At 35.8% G+C, this 22,616-nt stretch overlaps 1 protein-coding gene across 2 annotated transcripts in view; it reads left to right on the top strand.

Annotated features, from left to right (window-relative positions):
* LOC111147536 (centrosomal protein 85 like) overlaps nt 1-21,693 on the top strand; it is a 168,769-nt gene extending 147,076 nt beyond the window's left edge. For both annotated transcript variants that reach the window (XM_022503618.1, XM_022503616.1), the window contains exons 11-13: nt 9,525-9,632; nt 11,511-11,742; nt 16,928-21,693. In XM_022503618.1, coding sequence (XP_022359326.1) covers nt 9,525-9,632; nt 11,511-11,742; nt 16,928-17,091 — 504 coding nt within the window. In that variant the 3' untranslated portion in view covers nt 17,092-21,693. The remainder of the gene's footprint in view (nt 1-9,524; nt 9,633-11,510; nt 11,743-16,927) is intronic.
* Nucleotides 21,694-22,616: the final 923 nt, after the last annotated feature.

Genomic DNA, 22,616 nt, shown 5'->3' with positions numbered 1-22,616 from the left:
TTTGCTTAATTGTTTATTTAAATTCAATTTAATTAACATATACTATGTTATTAGTTTCAGAGGTACCATTTAATGGTTCACCAGTTGCATACAACACCCAGTGCTCATTACTTCAAGTGCCCTCCTTAATGCCCATCACCCAATTACCCCATCCCCCCACCCACCTCCCCTCCAGCAACCCTCAGTTTGTTTCCTAGAGTTAAGAGTCTCTTATGTTTTGCCCCCCTCTCTGTTTCCTTATTTTATTTTTTCTTGCCTTCCCCTGTGTTCATCTGTTTTGTTTCTTAAATCTGACAGATGAGTGAAATCATTGGTATTTGTCTTTCTCTGACTGACTTATTTTGCTTAGCATAATACCCTCTAGTTCCATCCATGTCATTGCAAATGGCAAGATTTTGTCCTTTTTGATGGCTGAGTAGTATTCCATGGTATATATACACCACATCTTCTTTATTCAATCATCTGTCGATGGACATCTGGGCTCTTTCCATAGTTGGGCTGTTGTGGACATTGCTGCTACAAACACTGGGGTGCAGGTGCCCCTTCAAATCACTATGTTTGTATCCTTTGGGTAAATACCTAGGAGTGTGATTACTGGGTTTGAGGGAAATTCTATTTTTAACTTTCTGAGGAACCACCATACTGTTTTCCAGAGTGGCTGCACCAGTTTGCATTCCTACCAACAGCGTTAAGAGGGTTCCCCTTTCTCCACATCCTCACCAAGATCTGTCTTCTTCCTGACTCATTAATTTTAGCCATTCTGACTAGTGTGAGGTGTTATCTCATTTAGGTTTTGATCTGTATTTCCCTGATGCCAGGTGATACTGAGCATTTTTTTCATGTGTCTGTTGTCCATTTGTATGTCTTCTTTAGAGAAATGACTTCTTTTTCAACATTCCTCTGGCTGGTTCCATACAAATTTTAGTATTGTTTGTTCCAGCTCTGTAGAAAATGTTGTTGGTATTCTGATAGACCTCTACAGCTTTTGCTATTGCCCCTAAGGCTTGAACTTCACAGTCTGTTGCAAATGAATTCAGGTCCTTTAGAGAGACATTTAGAGCTCTCTGTTCTATGACTTGGTTCTCCCTGGGAAAAATCTTTGAGCCAGGCCAGTGCTGATGGGAACAATACCCTGCAGCCCCTCAGACTTCTTAGTGACTCGCCATAAGATAAAATTCAGTGGCAGTAGCTCTAGATCTTAGCTTGCTTCTGCCAGTGTGGAACCCCTGCCACAGAAGCCAAGGCAAGGGCAGTCAGGTTTACAGTATTCTTTGTGGTGCTGTACCTGAAGTAAGGTCTCCATCTCAGTAGGGAGCTTAGGCAGAAGAGGGGGGGTTCCCCCATCTTTTGGCTGTACTTGTCTGGAACTTAGCCTGAGTGCAGGGAGCTGAGGGCAGGATAAGAAATGCTGACATCCTGTCCTTCCTGGGAAGGTAGCTTTATAACTCGGAGCTAGGAGGACAGGGAGCCCTGTGTTACTGTTATTGGCTGTCCCAGTCTGGAGTGGAATTTCCATCTTGCTGAGCTATGAAAGCATAAAGATGGCCTGAATTCTGTTTCAAATACTATAGATTTTGCTGTTCTTAACTTTCAATAGATTTTCTTGAATATAAGTTTGTTAATTTTCTGTTTACTCATGGGACCATTTATAGAAACTTTAAATGTGCTCTTCTGAAATTTTCACTGAGGGGCCACCTGGGTGGCTTAGTCACTTAAGTGTCTGCCTTCGGTTCAGGTCATGATCCCAACATCTTGGGATTGAGTCCCACATTGGACTCCCTGCTCAGCAGGGAGTCTGCTTCTCCTTCTCCCTTTTCCCCTTCCTTCTGCCCATGTTTCTCTCTCTCTCTCGCTCGCTCTCAAATAAATAAATAAAATCTTTATAAAATAATAAATAAGGGACTCCTGAGTGTGTCAGTTGGTTGAGCATCTGCCTTCGGCTCAAGTCATGGTCTCAGGGTCCTGGGATTGAGTCTCATTCGGGCTCCCTGCTCAGCAGGACATCTGCTTCTCCCTCTCCCTCTGCCCCTACCCCCTGCTTGTGCGCTCTCTCTCTCTCTCTCTGACAAAGAAAAACTTCTAAAAAAATAATAAAATTTCCACAGAGGAGTGGATCTGAAAGGCTCCTCATGCTGTCTAGCTGGAAACAGAATTCTCAGGTAGATTGTTCTTAAAGTTGTATCAGGTAGTGAGGTGATAGTTAATGTAGAGGAATTTGAGCTGTACAGTTGGATTATTATAAACAGAAACCTAAAAAATAGCAATTTTTATGGTGCTTGCATATTCCTTATTTTGTAATCTTAGTTTTTACAAACATTTTGAAAATTCTTCTTTTTATTAATATGCAGAAAGGAATAAAGGGATTTAATATTTCTCCACACTTAGGCTAAAGTGAGAAATGGAGCCCCTGTTAAGTGCAGAGGCATCAGTGATGATGCTGGTGATAATGATATTACACATTACAGGAGCTGTGCTTTTTGATTATACTTACTATTTCTAAACCTCAATAGTGGGGCGCCTGGGTGGCTCAGTGGGTTAAGCCGCTGCCTTCAGCTCAGGTCATGATCCCAGGTCCTGGGTTCAAGCCCCACATCGGGCTTTCTGCTCAGCAGGGAGCCTGCTTCCTCCTCTCTCTCTGCCTGCCTCTCTGCCTACTTGTGATTTCTCTCTGTCAAATAAATAAATAAAATCTTTAAAAAAAAAAATAAAAAATAAACCTCAATAGTAAGCTTACAAGGTAAGAAAGAGTGTCTTTCTATATATGAAGCAGCCAGGATTGAAAAAGATGTGCCTAAGGTCTCAGCGCAGATTCTAATTCATGTCTGACCTCAGAGTTTGTGCTGTTGGTATTGCTCCTCACTGCTTCAAAGTGAAAAATCCCAAGAGAAAGGCAAAATGCACCAGAGAAGTGTTAGTCTGATCACGTCCTTGTGTAAGCCTTAGGGGAAAGTTTGTTTTCAGTGTCTTCTCCTGGAATGAAAGATCCTTAAACTGGAGCATGTCAGAAAGCTAGTCTTGTGGAAAGCACTTGGCATTCAGTTGCCTAGAAATAGAATTTGGAAATTTTGTCTCCAAAGTGAAATTTTTTAGTACATTACACTCTACAATATGGTAGAATTATTAGCTCCTTGAGATTAAATAAAATGCCTGGTTTTGTTTCCTGATGCATTTACTTAAGAGTCTTGTAATAGGTGCACTAGGCTCCTTGAACAATCCTTATCCAGTTCAACACTTAGCACAGTGCTTTGTATATAAAAGATGTTCAATAACTGGTTTTGAATGAATGAACATAGCCTTTTACTTAAAAACTAAATTAGGTGTTAATTACTTTTTCATGCTTTTTCATTCATTAACTGTTAACTGAGTTTCTACCATGGGCCAGGCACTCTTTCTGGGGATATCTAGTGAACAAAAGAGACCGAAAACCTTTGCCCACAATGCTGAATTTGGAATGGGCTTTCATTATTTTTTCTAGTTTTATTTAAGTATAGTTGACAAAATTATAAGATATTTAAAGTGTACATCAGGATGATTTAAGAAATGGGTTCTTTTTAATATTTAGTATAAGATGAAAAGAATTAGTGTTGCATAAATATTTTGTACCAGGTGAAAGTCATTTAGGCTTTTTGGTTATATGCAACAGAACCAATTCAATTTAGCTTAAGCAAAAATAGTAGAATCTACTGTGTTATGAGGTTGCAGAGATACTGTGGAACCATTGTAGGAATAAAACCTAGCTTCAAGAAAGAAGAGACTTTGTTGCTTCTCTCATGCAGTGTGTTTCATTCTTTTCTCTGCAGACTCACTTCCTTTATTCTTTAGCTCACATGACAGAATAGAGCTGCCCTACAGCCCCTAAGTTCTATAGTTTATTTCCAGTCACACACAGAGAGATTCATAGACTCTGGGTACCAGTTCCTGAGGTTTGGTTAAGTGTTCACTCAGCCCAGTCCAGCAAGCAGCGCCCCAAGAGGTGCAGAATTCTTATGATATGATGCTTTTGACACATGGGGTTTGTGAACAGGCAGATACTACAAATGTCTGCATACACACTGCATAATTTTCACAATGCCTTACAAGGTTGTAAATTCTTTCTGATGAATTTGGAACCCTCAAAGGTTGAATAACATACCCATAGTTGCACAACATGTAAGCTGTGGGCCCAGAACCTAGTTTTGTCTGACTACAAATCTTGTGCTGTATTAATGTATTAACTGTATACATTTTTCTTTCACCTGTGAACTTATTTTTTATTGATATACAATTGATTATAACATTATATTAGTTTCTGGTATACAGTCTAATGATTTGATATTTTATATATTGTGAAGTGATCACAATAAGTCTAGTTTATACCCATTACCATATAGTTACAGGGGGTGTGTGTGTGTGTGATGAGAACTTTCAAGATCTATTATTTCAGCAACTCTCAGATATATGATACAGTATTAACTGTAGACACCATGCCTGATAGTACATCCCCAAGGCTTATTTTATAACTGGAAGTTCATATACCTTTTGACCTCCTTCACCCATCCATCCTTCCCCCAACCCACCCACCTCTGGAAACCATTAATCTATTCTCTGTTATTTCTGAGGGTTTTTTATTTGTTTGTTTGTTTGTTTGTTTTGATTTCACAGGTAAGTGAGATCACATGGTATTTGCCTTTCTCTGTCTCACTTAGCATAATGCCCTCAGGGTCCATCCACACTGTTGCATGTTGTAAGATTTCCTTCTTTTCTATTGCTGAATAATATTCCATTGGGTCTCACTGGGTTCCTTGTATTTGGAAGTCTGGATCTTGAGGTCTACTTCCTTCCCCAGGTTAGGGAATTTTTCAGTCAATGTTTTTTCAGATAAGTTTTCTGCCCCTTTCTCACTCTTCTCTTTCTGGGACCCTTGTAATGGTCCAAGATTTGTAATGTCCTTTCAGTCCCTTCAGCCATCTTCATTCTTTTACTTTTCGCTGCTCTGATTGAGTGAAATCTGCCCTGCCTTTGAGTTCACTGATATATTCTTCTGCTTCATCCAGTCTGCTGTAGAACCCATCTATTAGATTTTTCAGTCAATTATTTTACTCTTCAGCTCCACAAATTCTACTTGCTACTTTCTTATAGTTTCTGTTTGTTGAAACTCTCACTTTATTCATGCATTGTTTTGCTGACCTTGGTTAACATCATTATGACTGCTATTTGAACACACTTATTTCTGTTTCATTGAGGTCTTTTTTTTTTTTTTGAGATTTTATCTTTTTCATTTAGAACTTATTCCTGTGTGTTTTAAAATTTTTTTTGACTCTTCTGTGTTTGTTTCTATGCATTAGATAAACAGCCTTGATGGAGTTGCCTGTTTTAGGAGATGAACTTTCTTAACTACATTTTTAAAAGGTGTTGAGACACGGTATCACTAAATTTCATTCAAAGAATCCATCTCCCCTCCCTGAAAAAAAGAATGTGTTCCCCTTGTTAATGCTTTCTAAATATTTATTTTTTTAAAGATTTTATTTATTTATTTGACAGAGAGAGAGAGATCACAAGTAGGCAGAGAGGCAGGCAGAGAAGGGGGGGGGAGCAGGCTCCCTGCTGAGCAGAGAATCTGATGTGAGACTCGATCCCAGGACCCTGAGATCACTACCCGAGCCGAAGGCAAGCTTAACCCACTGAGCCGCTCAGGTGTCCCTGTTAATGCTTTCTAAATGCCATTATTACCTTACCTGTTATCTGTGCATGTTCTTTATTGTTATTTCTAATGCCAGTAGCACTTTTATCTTTTTTAGAGTTATGTTATTTCAAGAATAGTGTATTTGTATTAATAGAATCATAACAGTAGGAAACCATTTATCTGTTCTCAGTAATAAATTCAAAGTGATTGACTTATACCTTGTTTCTAGATCATTGAAATATATACAATAAAATTTTAACCTGAAAAATTTTCAGAAGAACTCTTTTTAAAAAGATTTTTTGTTGTTCTTCACTTGTTTGATTTATTTAACTAGACACAATAAATTTAACACCTATGGCACAAATCCTATTATAATAAAGATTCAGGCAGGTTAGTAGACTAGTATACAAAAATTGGAGAAAATACCTTATTAGAAATTCTTCTGTCTTATAATTTAGGGGTAAGTTTAATTTTATTTGTGATATTTAAGTAAAGTTAATTTTGAAGACATGTAAAATGTTTTCAAAAAATTATATTATACTTCAAAAACGGGATTTGTTTCTTTCCTAGAATTCTCTACTGAAACATGTCTTAGTGATCTTACCGAGTCTCGTGGTTTTACATATAATGTGTGTGCTCACTCCTCCCTTTTTCCAGCTATAATTCTCCCCTTACCTTACAACTTGTATATCCAACTGCCTACTCAACAGCACCACTTAACACATCAGACATAATATGTCCAAATTGAATTTCTTACCCTCCTCAGACAGAAGATAGTAAAACCTGCTCTACCCTCCATGTTTTCTTTCTTTATTAATGGCAAATCTGTCCTTCCATTTTCTCGGTCCAGAAACATTAGACTTATCCTTGACTTCTCTTCTGCCTCACATTTGTGAACAAATCTTACTACCTTTAAATATATCTAGCATCTGACACGTTCTTCTGACCTCTGTTGTGTTTCTACCCTGGTCCACCACATCTTTATTCTTTATATGAATGATTTCTGCGTGCTTCCATCCTTGCATGCCTCTAGTCTATTCTCATTAGCCTAAGTGATCTATCAAACAAAAACCAGATCATGTCTCTTCTCAGAACCTTTCAGTGGTTCCTCATTTTTTCCAAAGTAAAAATCAGAGTTTTTACCCTGGCTCATGAGGCCGTGCACAATCTGTTCTCTCTACCACCCGCCTTCTCTGACTTCATCTTTTTCTATTTTCTGCCACCCTGGCTCTCGTGCTTTTTCTCAAACACAGAAGACACCATCTGCCTCAGAACCTTTGCACTGACTGAAACACTCTTATGAGATGTAATCTTTCACCTCCTTCAAGCCGTTGCTCAAATGTCACTTTTCCGTGAGCCTCTACTCTACCCTGTTTGAGATCTCAGCCTCCTCTCCCTTGCCATGCTCCTGATCTCCAAAAAACTAGTCACATTCTAATATATAATACTATGTAATTTACATATCTATTATATTTTCCTTGATCTTTTATCTCCTAGTAAAAGTTCTGAAAGGGTCAGCAGTTTTGACTTTTTTTTTTCACTGATTAATCACGCAATGCACAGACTGTACTTGGCTATAATTTTTGTTGGATGAATAATTGCATGAAGGAATGTTTTTATGAAATTCTTGTAGGGTGTGTGTATGCACGCATGCATGCATGTGCATGTAGAGGGGGTTGTATGTGTTTATAGAGTAAAATAACATAAGTCAACATAAGTTTTCATCAAAATATTTTCTCTTAAATTGGGTTTGTGGAGTATATAGTTGTTGGCTAAAGCACATCTGTCTTTCCTTCATTTGAGCTATTTTGTATATGGGACAAAAGACAACAGTTTCTAAATATTTAGATCAAAGCAAGAAGTGTTTTTGAAACCATTTTTCAACTTCAAGAATGATTGTGATAAGTATCTGTAGGTCAGTAACTTGGAATTTTTTTAAGACATGATTATTCACTGGAAATTTAAAGAGATAATGTAGACATCTGAAAATTAAAGTTTTTAATTTTAGTAATCCCATTCTAAGCTTCATAGAAATTTTCCTTTCTCTTTTTTTCTTAAGCTTAAACATAGGCTTTTTCATCCCATGTAGAATAGAGAAATAATCTTTTAGGTGGAATGTTGTGTCAGATAACTATGGCACTCATACCCTCGTATTACTCTAGAAATTGTACAACATATGGTACTTTTAGGATAAGCTTATCTCTGAACCCTTTCCCCTATTAAAGGACTATTTCATAAGTACCTTTCTACCCAACCAACATAATATCTTAAGCCTGATACATTTCCCAAATCCAAATCCAATTTTTTTCTTATGACAAATAGCACTACTGCCAAACATTTATGATTTATTCTGATGGAGAAGAATGCCTGTTTCTTGACTGATTTAAATTTAGTCTTACATGTGAACATTTGCTAGCTAATTATTAGTCACATTCATTATGACTCTGAATTGGTAAAAATAAAAAACACTAGAATTTTCTAAAGAATAATATTACAGCATTATGAAAATACCTCTTGGGGTCAGTTTTCATTGTTAAAATGTTAACTTCAGAGTAATTAATCTGTGGTGCCTTTCTTCCACGGTTCTGATAAAATAGTCAAAGATGTTAAGAAAATTTTGGATGAATTCTGGATTGTAGACAATCATGTTAGGCCATTATGCATAGATGTTCAACTAAATAAATAATCCCTGTATATCCTTTTAGTCCAATAGGTTTTTGATTCATTCACATGCAGTTACAAAGGAATTTCAGATCCAGAAATATACATACTCAGAAAGCCCATGTGACTTTGTGCTGAGAGATTAAATTTTGTGGAATATAAAGTTTACCCTGGAAGGAAATATATACTCATTATAGAGCTTAATTCATTCCTATCCAACTTGTGGGTTATTAAATGTAAAGTTTTATATAGAGTTTAGCAAATAAATGCAAGAGCTACTTGGTGGAATATGTGTTTCTGAGAAAATTGCTTTGTATTTGCAGTCTTATCTTAACGCCTGGTGACAGCTATCTTCTCTTATTCTAGCGAGACATAATATGAGGGGGGAGAACACCTTCCTCGTGAATTGTGTTTTAGGTAGTCAGCATTCTGAAGTAGTTTCAGAATTGAGACTAAATAAATACAGTCCTGAGGAGGAAATAAAAGAAATCTCTCGTTACATGTTTATTGATATTGTGATTTCACAAAAGGAAAAAAGTGTTGATTGAAACAACCTAGAGATCACTGATATCTACAGAGTTTATGATGAGTTTGACCCAAGTACTCTTAAGATATGCTACATACTGCTTTAGTGCACTCAGGATATTCTTACAATAGTATCTTGTTCTGGATAATTCATAATTTTATAAAGAGTTAAGATATTCATTTATTAAACCTTTGGCTTGAATTCAGCATCATAACTATTACTTGGAATACCATACACTGAGAGAAGTGTGTTTAGCTATGTTTCAAATGATGGAAAATGAGGATGGTCTTACATTACTTTGTTTTATCTTATTAACCATAAGAAAAAAAGGGGGTGGTATGGATTTGCTAATACACTCTGAATGCATAAACAACAACAACAACAACAAAAAACAAAATAAGAACTGTTTGTAAGATAGCATTAAATAGCAGCTGTTTAGGCTTAACATGCTTTACCCAGATTAAAAACTTTCTTGGTAAAGGTGGTTCTTGTTTTTCCTTTTGCTGACATCCACTCTAGAACAATATGGGTTGATTTAAAAGTGAAGGCCTCCATCCTCCAGGGGATAGGGAGGACAGATCCAAAGTATTCAGAGCCCATATTCCTAGTTACCTCTCTGACTGCATTTTGCTTTTAGCATTAACGTGCTTTGCTTTCTGATTCTCTTTATTTTAGTCTATACAAGGGAAACTTTCTAAAGAAAAATCAACTACTCAAAAGATGATGGAAGAGCTGGAAAAGAAAGAAAGAAACCTACAGAGATTAACAAAAACTTTGCTTGATGTGAGTAGAAAAAATTCAAATTACTTTCAAAAAATGATTCAGTACTTATTTAAGTTAAAGCAGATACTTATTTTGTACATATTCATAGCATATTTTTTACTTGAAGACTTGATTTCGGTGTGCCAATTAATTAACTCCATTAGGTTTCTTACAAAAGTATAATTAAAAGGCAAACTTTTATTTTTCTTATGTATCTGAATATAATTTCACAGACTTAACTGCAACATAGTCAAATATTATATATTCGGTCCCAAAGTAATTCAATAAAACATAAATTGAATATAAATAAAATTACCTTTGAAAATCCTTAAGGAAGGTACAATGTTGACACTTCATCATTGGAACAGATCACGCTTTCTTCATTTAATTACAAGATGACACACTTGGCCTGCATTTAAGGATATGTTGTACAAAAAAATAGTTATATTAGTTTTTTAACTCTCATCATGACATTTTGCCTCTAAATACCCAGAATGCATCTCCAAAAATTAGGCACATTTCCCATATAACTGTACCACAATTGTCAAACCCAACAAGAATAATATTCCTCAATATTCAATAATACCATGAGTTGCATTTCATTTTGTCTTACGAAGTTTCTCACTTTTTCCATGTTAGTGACTTGTTTTTTAAATCTGGGCCTGTTGTATTAAAGACTTATATATTGTCAGGCCTTCTAGATTTGTCTGATTGGTTTCTTATGGTGTCGTTTATCTTGTTCTCTACCCCCTCTATCTCTTATAAACTAGAAGTAAGAGCTAAAGATATCATTAAGTCAAGACAAACATTTTTTGGCATGAAGACTTTGTAGGTGTTGTTCACGTCCTCAAATTATTTATGTTTGATTATCCCACTGTAAGTGACAGAAATACTGATCTCACTGGTTAAAATGGTAACAGACTAATTATTTCCATTGTCACATTATGGCCTCTGCAAATAGCAGGTGATCTGTGGAATGATACTTAGGTAACACTGAATAGTTTATCAGTACCCTTTCCCTTGATGGTTTTAGTATTCTATTCACTGGTGATCATTGTCTAAATCATTACATGATTAAAAGAGTCATATTTTTTCCTAATTATATTTACATTTTTTAGCTGGCATTCATCTATTAAAAAATCTTTTCCTCATCAGTACAGGCTGTTTGGTTATTTTGAAATACAGGTCTAACTAGAAAGCTAATTAAATTGCCTGTAGTAATTTTCAGAATGAGAAGTAGATGGTGACAGTTTTGGGGATGAAGTGAAGGTAGCTTTTTCTGAGTGTAATAAATTATGAGTTCATATTGATAATCCCAATTTAAATTTCACAATTCAAAATTGTTAGGGTTTTTTTTCCTTTGGTTTTATACTTGTATTTCTTTTTCTCTTAATGCTGAAAATTTTGGTTCCTATCAACACTAACATAACATACGTACTTTTTTCTCAATATGCAACAGATAGTTTCAAAGTAAATAAATCATTACTGCTACTAACAGTAAAACTATAGGGTAGGGTTTAAAATTTTTTCATAGTTCTTTTTGTTCTTGGGATAAATTTTATAATAGAAGATTACATATACAACCAAGATATTTACTATGTGACATTATGTAGCATGAGATACTCCTAGAAAGTAAGTCTGGGTTTGTTGCCTCTTTCACATTTACCCTAGGGCACGAGATGACACAGAGGAATCATTGAGTCATTTCATTTCCACTATTTTAAATGCTTTTCCTTTTTCTTTTTTCCTACTGTGTGTATGCAGTTTAATTTGGTTAATGTGTATGTAATATGACTAACATTTCATTAATAAATGGGGGGAAATGTTCAGACAACTGCATGGCTTTGAATATTTTCACTATTCTAACAACCTGATTTGTTTTTTCTTTATCTCTTGTAGAACCAAAGGCAAACAGAAGAGACATGCTCCTTATTGGATCAGGGCCAGGAAGCAGACCAATCCAGGCAGCAGACAGTACTTACCAAATGGCCACTATCTGATTTGAGTGTGATTGATCAGCTGTTCAAGGAAATGTCCTATTGTTTGTTTGACTTGAAGGCATTGTGTAGTATTCTCAATCAGCGAGCTCAGGGCAAGGAGCCTAATCTTTCATTATTACTGGGAATCAGATGTAAGTCGTTGATGCCTTGTTCTTACTATATTGCTTAGCAATTAGAAACCTGTCTTCATGGATCAGGAACCTCTTACTGCCTTTTCCCTATTTGTTTTTATCTCCTTTCCTACTTAGATTTATAAATCTCTGAATAAATCTGTAGGTCTGTGAATACCTATTATTACTTGATTGCTAGGACTTACCTCATACTTAGAGAAGTGAGCAGTGTCATATTGGTATGGACTGCCACTTGGCAGAATGCCTACAGAGCTTCCTGTGTGGACGAGCTGTGCTGGATCTGCTAATATGTGATTGGAGTGGTAGTTTGATGTGATAGTCCTGATTACTCTTCTAAAAGTAATGATTCTATTGGCTTTCACGTGGTAATTGCCTAAGGTAATGATCCAGCCATCTCTCTGCTGGTAAAATATTTGAGAGAAGATACGCCTTTGCTTTTCCTATGCAGTGTATGTCTGTGGCAGTTGCTAAATGTAAGTACCAGTGCTGGGGCACCTGGGTGGCTCAGATGGTTCAGCGTCTGCCTTCGGCTCAGGTCATGATCCCTTCTTGGGATCGAGCCCCACGTGGGCTCCCAGCTCAGCGGGGAGTCTGCTTCTCTCTCTCTCTCTCTCTGCCTTTCCCTCTGCTTGTCTGATTTCTCTCTCAAATGAACAAATAAAATCTTTAAAGATATATATATATACTATATATATTTAAATATATATATAAAATAAAAAAGAAAATATATATTCTCTATGTCTGTGCTGTCACAAGAGCTAATTTTCATGGCCTGTGGATCTGTTGCCCTTGTCATGCATTTACACTCTGGCCTTATTCCTTTCAATATGACCCCCCCACATTGTTCCTCAGTTCCATGTTCTTCCACACATAGTTGTAAGATCCGCCAAAGGAATATCCTAGTTTCTCTTCTGTGCTGCTTTTGCAGAAACACACATCTCTGCCTGTGGTTCTAAATTACTATAATATTGACATATTGGTCTCTTTTTAATACAGAAGAAATGGGCATAAGTAAGGAGATATGATTGGAGTAAGACCATAATAAGGTTTATGCACTTTCTATGTTGTATTGAAAAAATGCCTAATAATATAGTTAATGTGTGACTAGAGTGGAGACTAGTTTTATTTACAGTTTCATCAAAAAGATTCTACCAATTGGCGTCATGATAGTTATTTTGGCAAACCAAGTAATACTTTCCACCAAAGTATATCCCTTGTTAAATGAAACATGTAACTGTGCTCAGAGAGGTCAGCAGAATTTTCCCTTCCACTTCACAGATGTTTATATACATATGTTTGGGTATGTAAAAAACACTTTAATGTGTAAATATATTGACTTAGTAAGTAATGCTTTATATAGTCCTGATACTAAGGTGCAGATAATGCAGTTGAACACAGCCCTTGGCTGCCACACAAACTCGATTACTAGAGCATTGTGATAAGTACTATAATTGAGATGTGGATGGAGGAAAATGGGGGCCCAAGGGGAAAACTAACTAAATGGGAAGGGCTGTGAAGGCTCTGATGTTTGGCTTAAATCTCTGGAGGAGAGGTTTGCCAGGTCATGGGGCGATTTAGTCAGCAGAAGTCAGTTACTTCTCTTGAAGAAGTAAAAGCTCACACACAGAAGACTCAATTCTCTTTACCATTTTAGAAGTAGTCACCCCTTCAGTTATTTTGTAACTTTCTACATTTTTATTCTCCTGTATAGTATTTGTCACCTTTTCCCGTAATTAGATTAAGAGAGCTATCCAAACGTGAATATAAAGGGAGATTGAAGAACTTTGTCACATTCACCTCCCAGTGTATCCCTCTTTCAGTCTTTCAGGTTTAAACCCATATCCCTTACCTTGTATCTTGGTACTGTGAAAATTTGACCAGCTAGGTAATTTGTCAAAAACCAGTGGATTTTGAATCCTTATCTCCTCACTCCACCCATTGTTCAGTGACACTCTTTACCCCACCCTTCTTTTTTTAAAAATGCTCTGCTACCACGGTTTCCATGGCTTTGTTTTCTAGGTTCTGCTTCTGCCTTTATGACTGCTCAGTCTTAGTGTTCTCTGGAATTCTCTGCCATTTAAATTATTTACTGTCCCCCAGAAATCTTTTGTTTTTTTTTTTTCTTTTTTAAAATTGGATTATTTGTGGGGTTTTTGGTACTGTGTTGTATAAGTTCTTTATATATTTTGAAAATTAACCCTTTATCCAGTATATCATTTGCAAATAACCTTCTCCCATCTTGTAGATTGTCTTTATTTTGTTGATGGTTTTTGTTTTGCTATGCAAAAGCTTTTCATTTTGGTATAATCCCAGTAGTTTGATTTTGCTTTTTGTTTCATTTGCCTGAGAAGACCTATCTAGAAAAATGTTTCTATGGCCTATGTCAAAGAAATTACCACCTGTGTTTTCTTCCAGGAGTTTTTTATTGGTTTCAGGTCTCATATTTAGGTCTTTAATCGATTTTCAGTTTATTTTTGTGTATAGTCTAAGAAAGCAGTCCAGTTTCATTCTTCTGAACGTAGCTGTCAAATTTCCCCAACACCATTTGTTGAAGAGATTGTCTTCTCCACGTTGTATATTTTTGCTTCCATTGTCAAAGATTAATTGACCGTATAAGCATAAATTTATCTCCGGTCTCTCTATTCTGTTCTGTCAATCTATGTGTCTGTTTTTGTACCAGTACTATATTGTTTTGATTACTATAGCTTTGTAATACATCTTCAAATCTGGGATTGTGATACCTCTACCTTTGTTCTTTCACAAGATTGCTTTGGCTGTTTGGGGTCTTTTGTGGTTCCATACAAATTTTAGGATTGTTTCACAACATTTGTGAAAAGTGTTGGTATTTTGACTGGGATTACATTAAATCTGTAGATTACTTTGGGTTGTATGGATATTTTAACAATATTAGTCCTTCCAATCCATGAGCTTGCTATATCTTTCCAATTTGTTGGTGTTCAGTTTCTTTCATCCATGTTTTAAAGTTTAGGGCATACAGGTCTTTCATCTCCTTAGTTAAGTATATTCCTTGGCATTATATTCTTTTTGGTGCAATTGTAGATGGGATTGTTTTCTTAATTTCTCATTCTGCTTCTTCACTATTAGTATATAGAAATGCAATGATTTCTTTATACTTCTATAATTTCATGTCCTGTGACTACTGAATTCATTTATCAATTCTTTGGTAAGTCTTCAGGGTTTTCTGCAAAGAGTGTCATCTACAAACAGTGTAAGTTTTACTGATTCCTCAATAATTTGGGTGTTTTTGTCTCTCTTTTTGTATATTTTCTCTTAGTAATCTTACCTATGTCCTTTTGCTTTCTTTTAGTGCTGTACTTTTGACCCATACAGACATTTATCTCTTCCCTGCCTAGAATGGCCCCCTGGGCTCTTGTTTATACTTTCCTTTTATTAGAGCCAGTTATTCTATAGGCATCATAGGACTCAACTATGTCCAATAGAGAACCTACTTTTCTTCCCTCCCTAATCCTGCACCTCACTAGTGGTGCTAGTGAGTAGCACCACTATCCACCTGTCCGCCCTAATCCAGATTTTTCTCCACCCTGTTCTTTCCTTCATCTGGGTATGTCCTTTGCCTAGTCCCTAACCCCTATATAACTTAGGATGGTTGAGCTCTATCATTTCTACCAGTCCCTTCTTAGCATTCATTCCTTCCATTACATCTCCATTGCACTGTTGCCTTAAATGAAGCTTTCAAAGTCCTTCACCTGGACTGGTCTCTCTGTCCACTGTCTTGCCCACTTTCCCCCACTAATCCATTTTTGTCACAATGCTGCCAGAGTGATCTAACCTAATGGTAATTCTGATTTCCAAATATTTACAGTCCCCTAAAATAGAGATAGGTAGGTCTCACATGCCTCTTTAGCTTTATTTCTTGACCCTTGCCTTCATAATTTGTGCTCTGCCATTTTAGAGCTGGTTACTTACTTTCTTGAAGTTTCTCAGATTCTTTGGTTTTCTGCCTTTGTGCCTTTGTTCATTCTGCATCTTGGCCCATCCAATGAACCTGCACCCTCTCCAGTTAGGCTGGTTGTTCTCTTCCTTATGCCACTGTAGTCTGTGTATGGTGGTAGGACACCTACAATACTTAACTGTGCTTACTTGTTTATGAAGTATATGTAAATCATTAAGAATAAACCACTACATCCATTATTTTGCTGGCCTTTCCATCTAGCATAGTGCCTGGATCATGGTAGGTGTTCAGTTAGTGTTTGTTGAATTAACAAATAAGTTAATCTTGACTCTTACACCTCCAGTAAGCTACCAATGCCGGTAAAGGCATAAGGAAAGATTTATTTATTTATTTATTTATAAAGATTTTATTTATTTATTTGACAGAGAGAGAGGTGACAAGTAGGCAGAGAGGCAGGCAGAGAAAGCAGGGGGTGGGGGAGAGGCAGGCTCCCCACTGAGCAGAGAGCCCAATGCGGATCCCAGGACCCTGAGATGGTGACCTGAGCTGAAGGCAGAGGCTTAACCCACTGAGCCACCCAGGTGCCCCAAGGAAAGATTTATTTTACAATTATTGACTCCATCTGCTTTAATATTGAGATGTACTGACAAAGAGAGGAACTGAGGTAAATAATTAACAGCCAGCTGACTCAAAGCCTCACCCTCCCCACCCTAGGTCATTCAGCCATTGGGCAGCTAGCCATCAGCCCAATTGAATTGTGTGGGGTTGTAGCATTCCACACACCACACATAAACATACATATATATACATATACATACATATACACACACGCTTACCATATATTTTGGAAATTTATGCTTTCATGCTAATAAACCCATTTTGCAGTCTATAAAAATTAAAGCTATCACTCCTTAATACAGAAGTGATTTTCAGTTTTTTGTCAAGTCAGAATGAGTGCTGTAGTTGAGCTGGAGAGCTATTAGGGCATGCTTTTTCTTACTTTTGGAATGTTGTCATCCTTTAAACATGTTGAACATGTGTATTACAGTATGGATTTAATGCAATTTAATTAGCAAAAATTTAAAAGGAGCAGGTAAACAAGATCTATTTAATACTGAATGATACATTTAAACCTGAACCTGATTGGTATTCAGGATACAACATTGTATTTCTAATGATAATTAAGTTAAAATTCCTAAAATGCCTTTGGTCAAAAAAGTGTGAGACAGTCTCCATATTTTATTTCCACAGCAATGAACTGTTCAGCTGAAGAGACTGAGAATGACTATAGCCCAGAAACACTCAGTAAAAAATTGTCAGATGTATGCCAGTTACGGAGGGACATCGATGAATTAAGGACTACAATATCCGACCGCTATGCTCAGGACATGGGAGACAACTGCATTACCCAGTGATCAGCTCTTGGTTCCACAGCAATAACGACCCATTGTTAAATGCTGCTGTGTTACAGTTCTTCATATTTCTGTTTAGGAGCCATGATGGAAAGTCACAAGTGACATATAGGACTTTTTTTTTCTGTGGATTTGTTTTCCTGGGGGAGAAAGGGGATTTGATGAGGCTTCAAAGGGGGCTTATCTAATCAGGCCAAAAAACCAAATTACTATTTGAAAAATGTGATGACATGTACAAGAAAAACAAAAAATCTGTCTTCTCATACTACTGATTGTAGGACCAAGCTGTGAATAGTGCCCTTCAGATAAAGGGATAGGATTTCTTTTTATCTGTAGCTATGTGTGTGCGTGTGTGCGCACATGTGTGCACATGTGTGTTTATTCACAAAATTATAAGGATTTCTAGGGTCAAAGCAAAGCTTCCGAGAAAGGCACACACTGTTTATTCCTGTATTTCTTTTCTTTCATGTAGAAGCTTGTGTTGTTCTTTGAGGTTTTCAAGGGCTGGCTGAACAAGAGTTCCAACAGCAGGCAAGTGTTTTAGTAGGAGTACAGCTGGCAAAACCATGTGTCTTTTGAACAACCACTGTGCCGCGATGATGAGGTTGTGGGGTTGGGTTGATTTAGTACTGTGGGTAGGTCAGCTATTTTTCCAGAGTGATAATGGGTTGCCTTAGAGGTATGAAATTTTGATGTGATAATCTTTTCATTAGCATTGCAATTTATATATCACAAGGCAACTTAACATAATTTGAACTAATTTTAACATGTCCCTTACTATTAACAATTTTTCATTTACATGTATCAATGTAAACAAAGCCATAAAGAATTAATGCTAACCATCTAAAGCCATTGTTGTAAAAGAAGGATTAACAAAGTCACTCTGGAGCAATAGTTTATTTATCCAATTCTCACGTTTACATTTTAATAGTTTTGTATGTTTTAAAGTTAAAACTACTTTAAGAAAAAGCTAACCTGTATTCTTGATATCTGAATTATCACAAACATAAAACAATATTAAAACCAGGTGATATTTCAATTATACTTATTAGGTAAACTACATTAAAAACTGGGTTTTTCATATAATACGAGGTTATTTCTTCTTCTGGAGTACAGGATATCATTATGAAATGAAACTGATTTTTAAGTAGACATACAATTATTTAAACTTCCAAACAAGTACTTTCCTGTTTTATTTGGAATTGTGGGAGGATTATATGTTTTATTACTTTAGAACGTTTATTACATTCTTTTGAATACACTTAGTTATGGCAATCATTGTTCTTTACAAACTGGTTTGTTTTCTTGATGCAACCAGGTCTCAAGTAGGGCAAGACCAAATAAGAGGTAGAAGAAATAAGGGGTGTGAATTCAACAGGATAATACTGTTTTGGGCAAGAACAGATCACATGTCTGTTTCTGTTGCCAGGCTTATCTACTGGTATAAAGACCGCTCCTAGAAAAGATTTTTCTTAAATATTTTCAGCAGTGAAAACATGTGGGATAAAAACTTAAAGGAAACTCCCCAGGAAGACATTCAGTTCAGAATTTGGCTAATATGCAGCGCTCAGTAAGTTATTCTGTGGTTATGTTACAACAGTCAGTTATAATACATTGTAAGTACATCCAACTGTACTTTTGTTTAGTGCCTGAGTCCTCCCTACTCTTACTTCTTAGGATCTAGTCACTAAGAAATCAGTGCATGATAGTGATTCTGCATTCCAAGTACCTATGCTCATATGGAAAAGTCACTTGTAAGAACATGGCATTCTAATGTGTTCATTTGTTTTTTAACGTTGGTGGTTTGAAGACAATCAGGGAGTAGTAAATTTATACCAAAAATCTGAATCAAAGAACTCTGCCTTGTAAAAATATCTGTAAAAATGGGCCTTTATATTAAGAAGTAGATACTAGCATCTGAAAAAGATAAACCACAGTGCAACACACAATATTCTTAACATTCTCTCTGAATAGAAACTCCAACCCCTCCCTCTCAACTTCCACAGTTTGGGAAATAAAGGCACCCTAAGATGATAGTACTGATGTGCATAAATAATCACTGATTTGCGTCACTAGGTTCTTAATGTCTTCTAGGTTTTTAGTATATGTTTTTGGGTTTTATGGTTATTAGTGTTGTTTTGAACAAACTTTTGGTCATTTGCTTTAATTTACTATAGACATATTTTTGTTTTCTGACTTGGGGTAAAATATTTAATTTTTTAAATAAGTTTTCTTTTAAAACTTACAGAATTTGACTTAATTCACATGTCTTGAGGTAAAAATGTGTTAATATAGAAAATTGACTACTACTGGTGTATTTCCATTTCCAAAATGTCTACCTCCTCACAAATAAAAAAGGAAAATAAGATGTGATAGTTTAAGTATAACCCTGAGTTACAAAATTAATCTCTTGGAGTTTGGAGTTTGTGAAGGGACCTAGGTAATAAGTAGACAGTCTTGGAGGGAATATTTTTGGGGAAATGAAATAGTAGTATTCTATTTGTCAGCATTTAATTTTAATTTTATTTTTCAGAAAATTCCCCTTTCCCGAGATAACTTCTTCTGTTAGATTGTAATAATACTGGTATCTCATTGAAAACAAAGATTTGACTGTTAGGTCAAGTAAGATGGGCAAATAGAAACACTAAGTGTCTTATTCTAGTTTGAACTAGGATGTTCTCAGACGTTATTATACTGATATATGTCTGAGATGAAAATTAACCTAAATTTTGAAGTTAAATCTATTTGGGTGATTTCCTTAGATGTGAAAACTTTTTAATTATGTGAATTAAATGCTTGTCTTCTTAGGAAGTATCTCATGCAGTGTTAACATTTATTATTGGTCTTCTGGATTTTGAAGTTGAGATTATTCTGCCTCAGTCACACTAAAGCAGGGATAAAGTAACAGTATCTCAGTAAAAGACCCACTTACCTGTGCAGACAAAAATAACGGAATCAAAGGCACAATAGTTAGTTGTCTTTTCTTTTGATGTCTGAAGGATACTTTAGTTAAGCTGTTAGTAAATTTTCAGTGGCCTCTAATTTTAAAAGCTTAAGTAGTGACTAGATCAGTCATGCCTGGATTTCTTCTTTAAATAAGTGTTGTCCCTTTTTATATTTGAGATGGGATTCAGCATTTAATATTAACAACATTTTTTTGTGAAATTTATTTTGGTCATGACAGTTTAGTCAACTGAATTAGGCTTCTTTCAGTAGCTTATTAAAGACAATCTCAAGGGCTGCAAAGTGTTGCTAAAGTGGATATTGTACATTTCTAAGTCAGTAATGAGCTTATGAATTAATTTTGTCATAGTTCAAGACATTACTAGAAATCCCTTAGAGGATATTTTTAAAGGAACTACTTTATTGGGAAAACGTTCTTTCGATATCAGTAATCGTTCATTGGATAACTTAGTAACCGAGAATTTGGGACTGTATTTTTACATAGCATAGTTCAGCTCAGGCACAACTTTAGTTTGAATTATTGGCATTCTCTTATGTAGATTTCTATCATTATAGATATATAATAATAAGCAATTCTCATAACCATGCTCACTCAGACTATATCATTTGAAACTGCCAGTAGCTGTAGCTCTCAGAGCCAAAGTTAATTCATTTTGTTTCTGTTTTTGACAATTTTCAGTGTTCACAAAACAAGAAAAGTAATTTCCTGTTTGGTGAAAGAGTATAATTTCCAACTTTACCCCAAAATGCCATGGTGATATATTGCTGTATGATAATATTATACATTTAATCATGAAAGGGGAATGCTTTTGGATTTTTTTTTCTTACTTAAAAGAAGTACTGAGTATATTAATGTAGTTTCAAGTCAGTAAGTCATTAACAACACTATTGCAGCTGCATACAGAGAGAACCTTTTGTGCCTTTTTGCCTGCAGTAAGCGTTCATTTCTGTTTTACATGAGTTATAAGAATGTTGATGATTATTGCACCTTGTTCTTCTGTAAATAGACCTGATTAAGGATTTTTTCTTAAGCAAGGAGCAGGTTTTCATTATTAGGTTAGATACCTTAGGTTAGGAAACATGAGAGGATATATGTTTTTGGAGCCCAACCTTTCCCCAGTGTAGTAAGCAGGAACCTCCTCCCAGAATGTAGTTATTTGTGTGTATATGTGTGTACATATATGTATAAATATTTAAATACAGAAACAAAGTTTGGCATCACAGTGGTGTGATGACAAGAAGTAGTAAGGTGCTAGCTAGGTGGTTACATTAAAAGCACAGCAGAGTGTATAATCAGTCACTATGACTGGTGGTTTTTGTAAACTAGGTTCAATTTTTGAACCACCCAAAATACCTCATGTGTAAATACAGAGTGGTCGTGACTTAATTGAAATACAGTTATTGTAAAAAGAATGTGAAGCCACTGGTTGGCTTATGCCTTCTGATCTATCATTCTTGCCTCTTTTTTTGTAAAGGGGTTATTTTTTTGTTTTTGTTTTTTAATAGGGTTTACAGCTAGAATTTTGAATGCCAAAGTTCTATTTATTAAATTTAAAAAAGTTTTCAATGTTAATGGCTAAGTATTTTTCCACTGGACTATTGTTTGTGATGTTGGAATTTGTATTTACAGAGAAATAAATTTTTTATAAAAAGATATATGTCTTTGGAAGTGCCTAATCTTAATATAAGAATGTATTTGAAATTTCAGACTCCACTGAATTCTCGAGGATAAGAATATGCTGACTTGACTTTTAGGTAAAAGCTTTCTATGAATACACAAGAGAATCTTTGACTAGAATACTTCTGCTTTTAGTCTGTCTTACAATTTCTTTTCAGTTACTGAAAAGCTTTTTCTCAGGGTCTTCCCAAGAAGGGCACTGAGATTTTCTGATGACAGGTGCCATAAATACCAAGGCATGCCTGTATTTAGTTTAGCTAATAGTGCTGTGTCGCCTTTTCAGTTTTTAAAATCCCTATTTAAATCAAGAGTTTTCTTTCTAGTTTTCCAACAGACAGCATTGGTTTCAGTTTTTATACTACCAGAAGGTTGAGCTGGCAAGTTAAATTTTTTCTATTTTCCCCCTTTTAATCAGAGGTTGAAACCTTATTGAAACATACACAAATACAGTATTGTTTAAAGGTTACTCTGCAGGGGTCTTGACATCTCAGCTTTAATCGTTTGCTAGCCTAGGCCCAGAGATGCCCTGTGGATGGCACCCTTGGTCCTTGTTTTAACACATATGGGTGGTGATAGCCTCAGTGTCTCTAGGAAGTTGGTTAATTTTTGGATTAGCAGTATCTGTTTGCAGTCCAACTAATTTGGCATTGCTGTCAGTCCTTTGTGAGACATCTAATTCAGTTAACAGGAGAAGGACCACTTTGGAAATCATACATCACAAACCATTTCGGTTGCAAGCAAATGTCTTACAAATAAAAACAGAGTGGATAAAATCCTAGACTATTTTTAAGGTGATTAGTGAAGAGGTCTCTCCTTCAGAATGAAAGATATGATTACTTTTGATCTGGTTTTTAAAAAAGTATTTTAATGGGGGGGAGTCAACAAA

Source organism: Enhydra lutris, unplaced genomic scaffold, assembly GCF_002288905.1.
Source record: "Enhydra lutris kenyoni isolate GAN:26980312 unplaced genomic scaffold, ASM228890v2 scaffoldscaffold17, whole genome shotgun sequence".
Classification (NCBI taxonomy): domain Eukaryota; kingdom Metazoa; phylum Chordata; class Mammalia; order Carnivora; family Mustelidae; genus Enhydra; species Enhydra lutris.
Note: the sequence above shows the minus strand (reverse complement) of the source record. Positions and strands in the feature narration are given on the sequence as shown.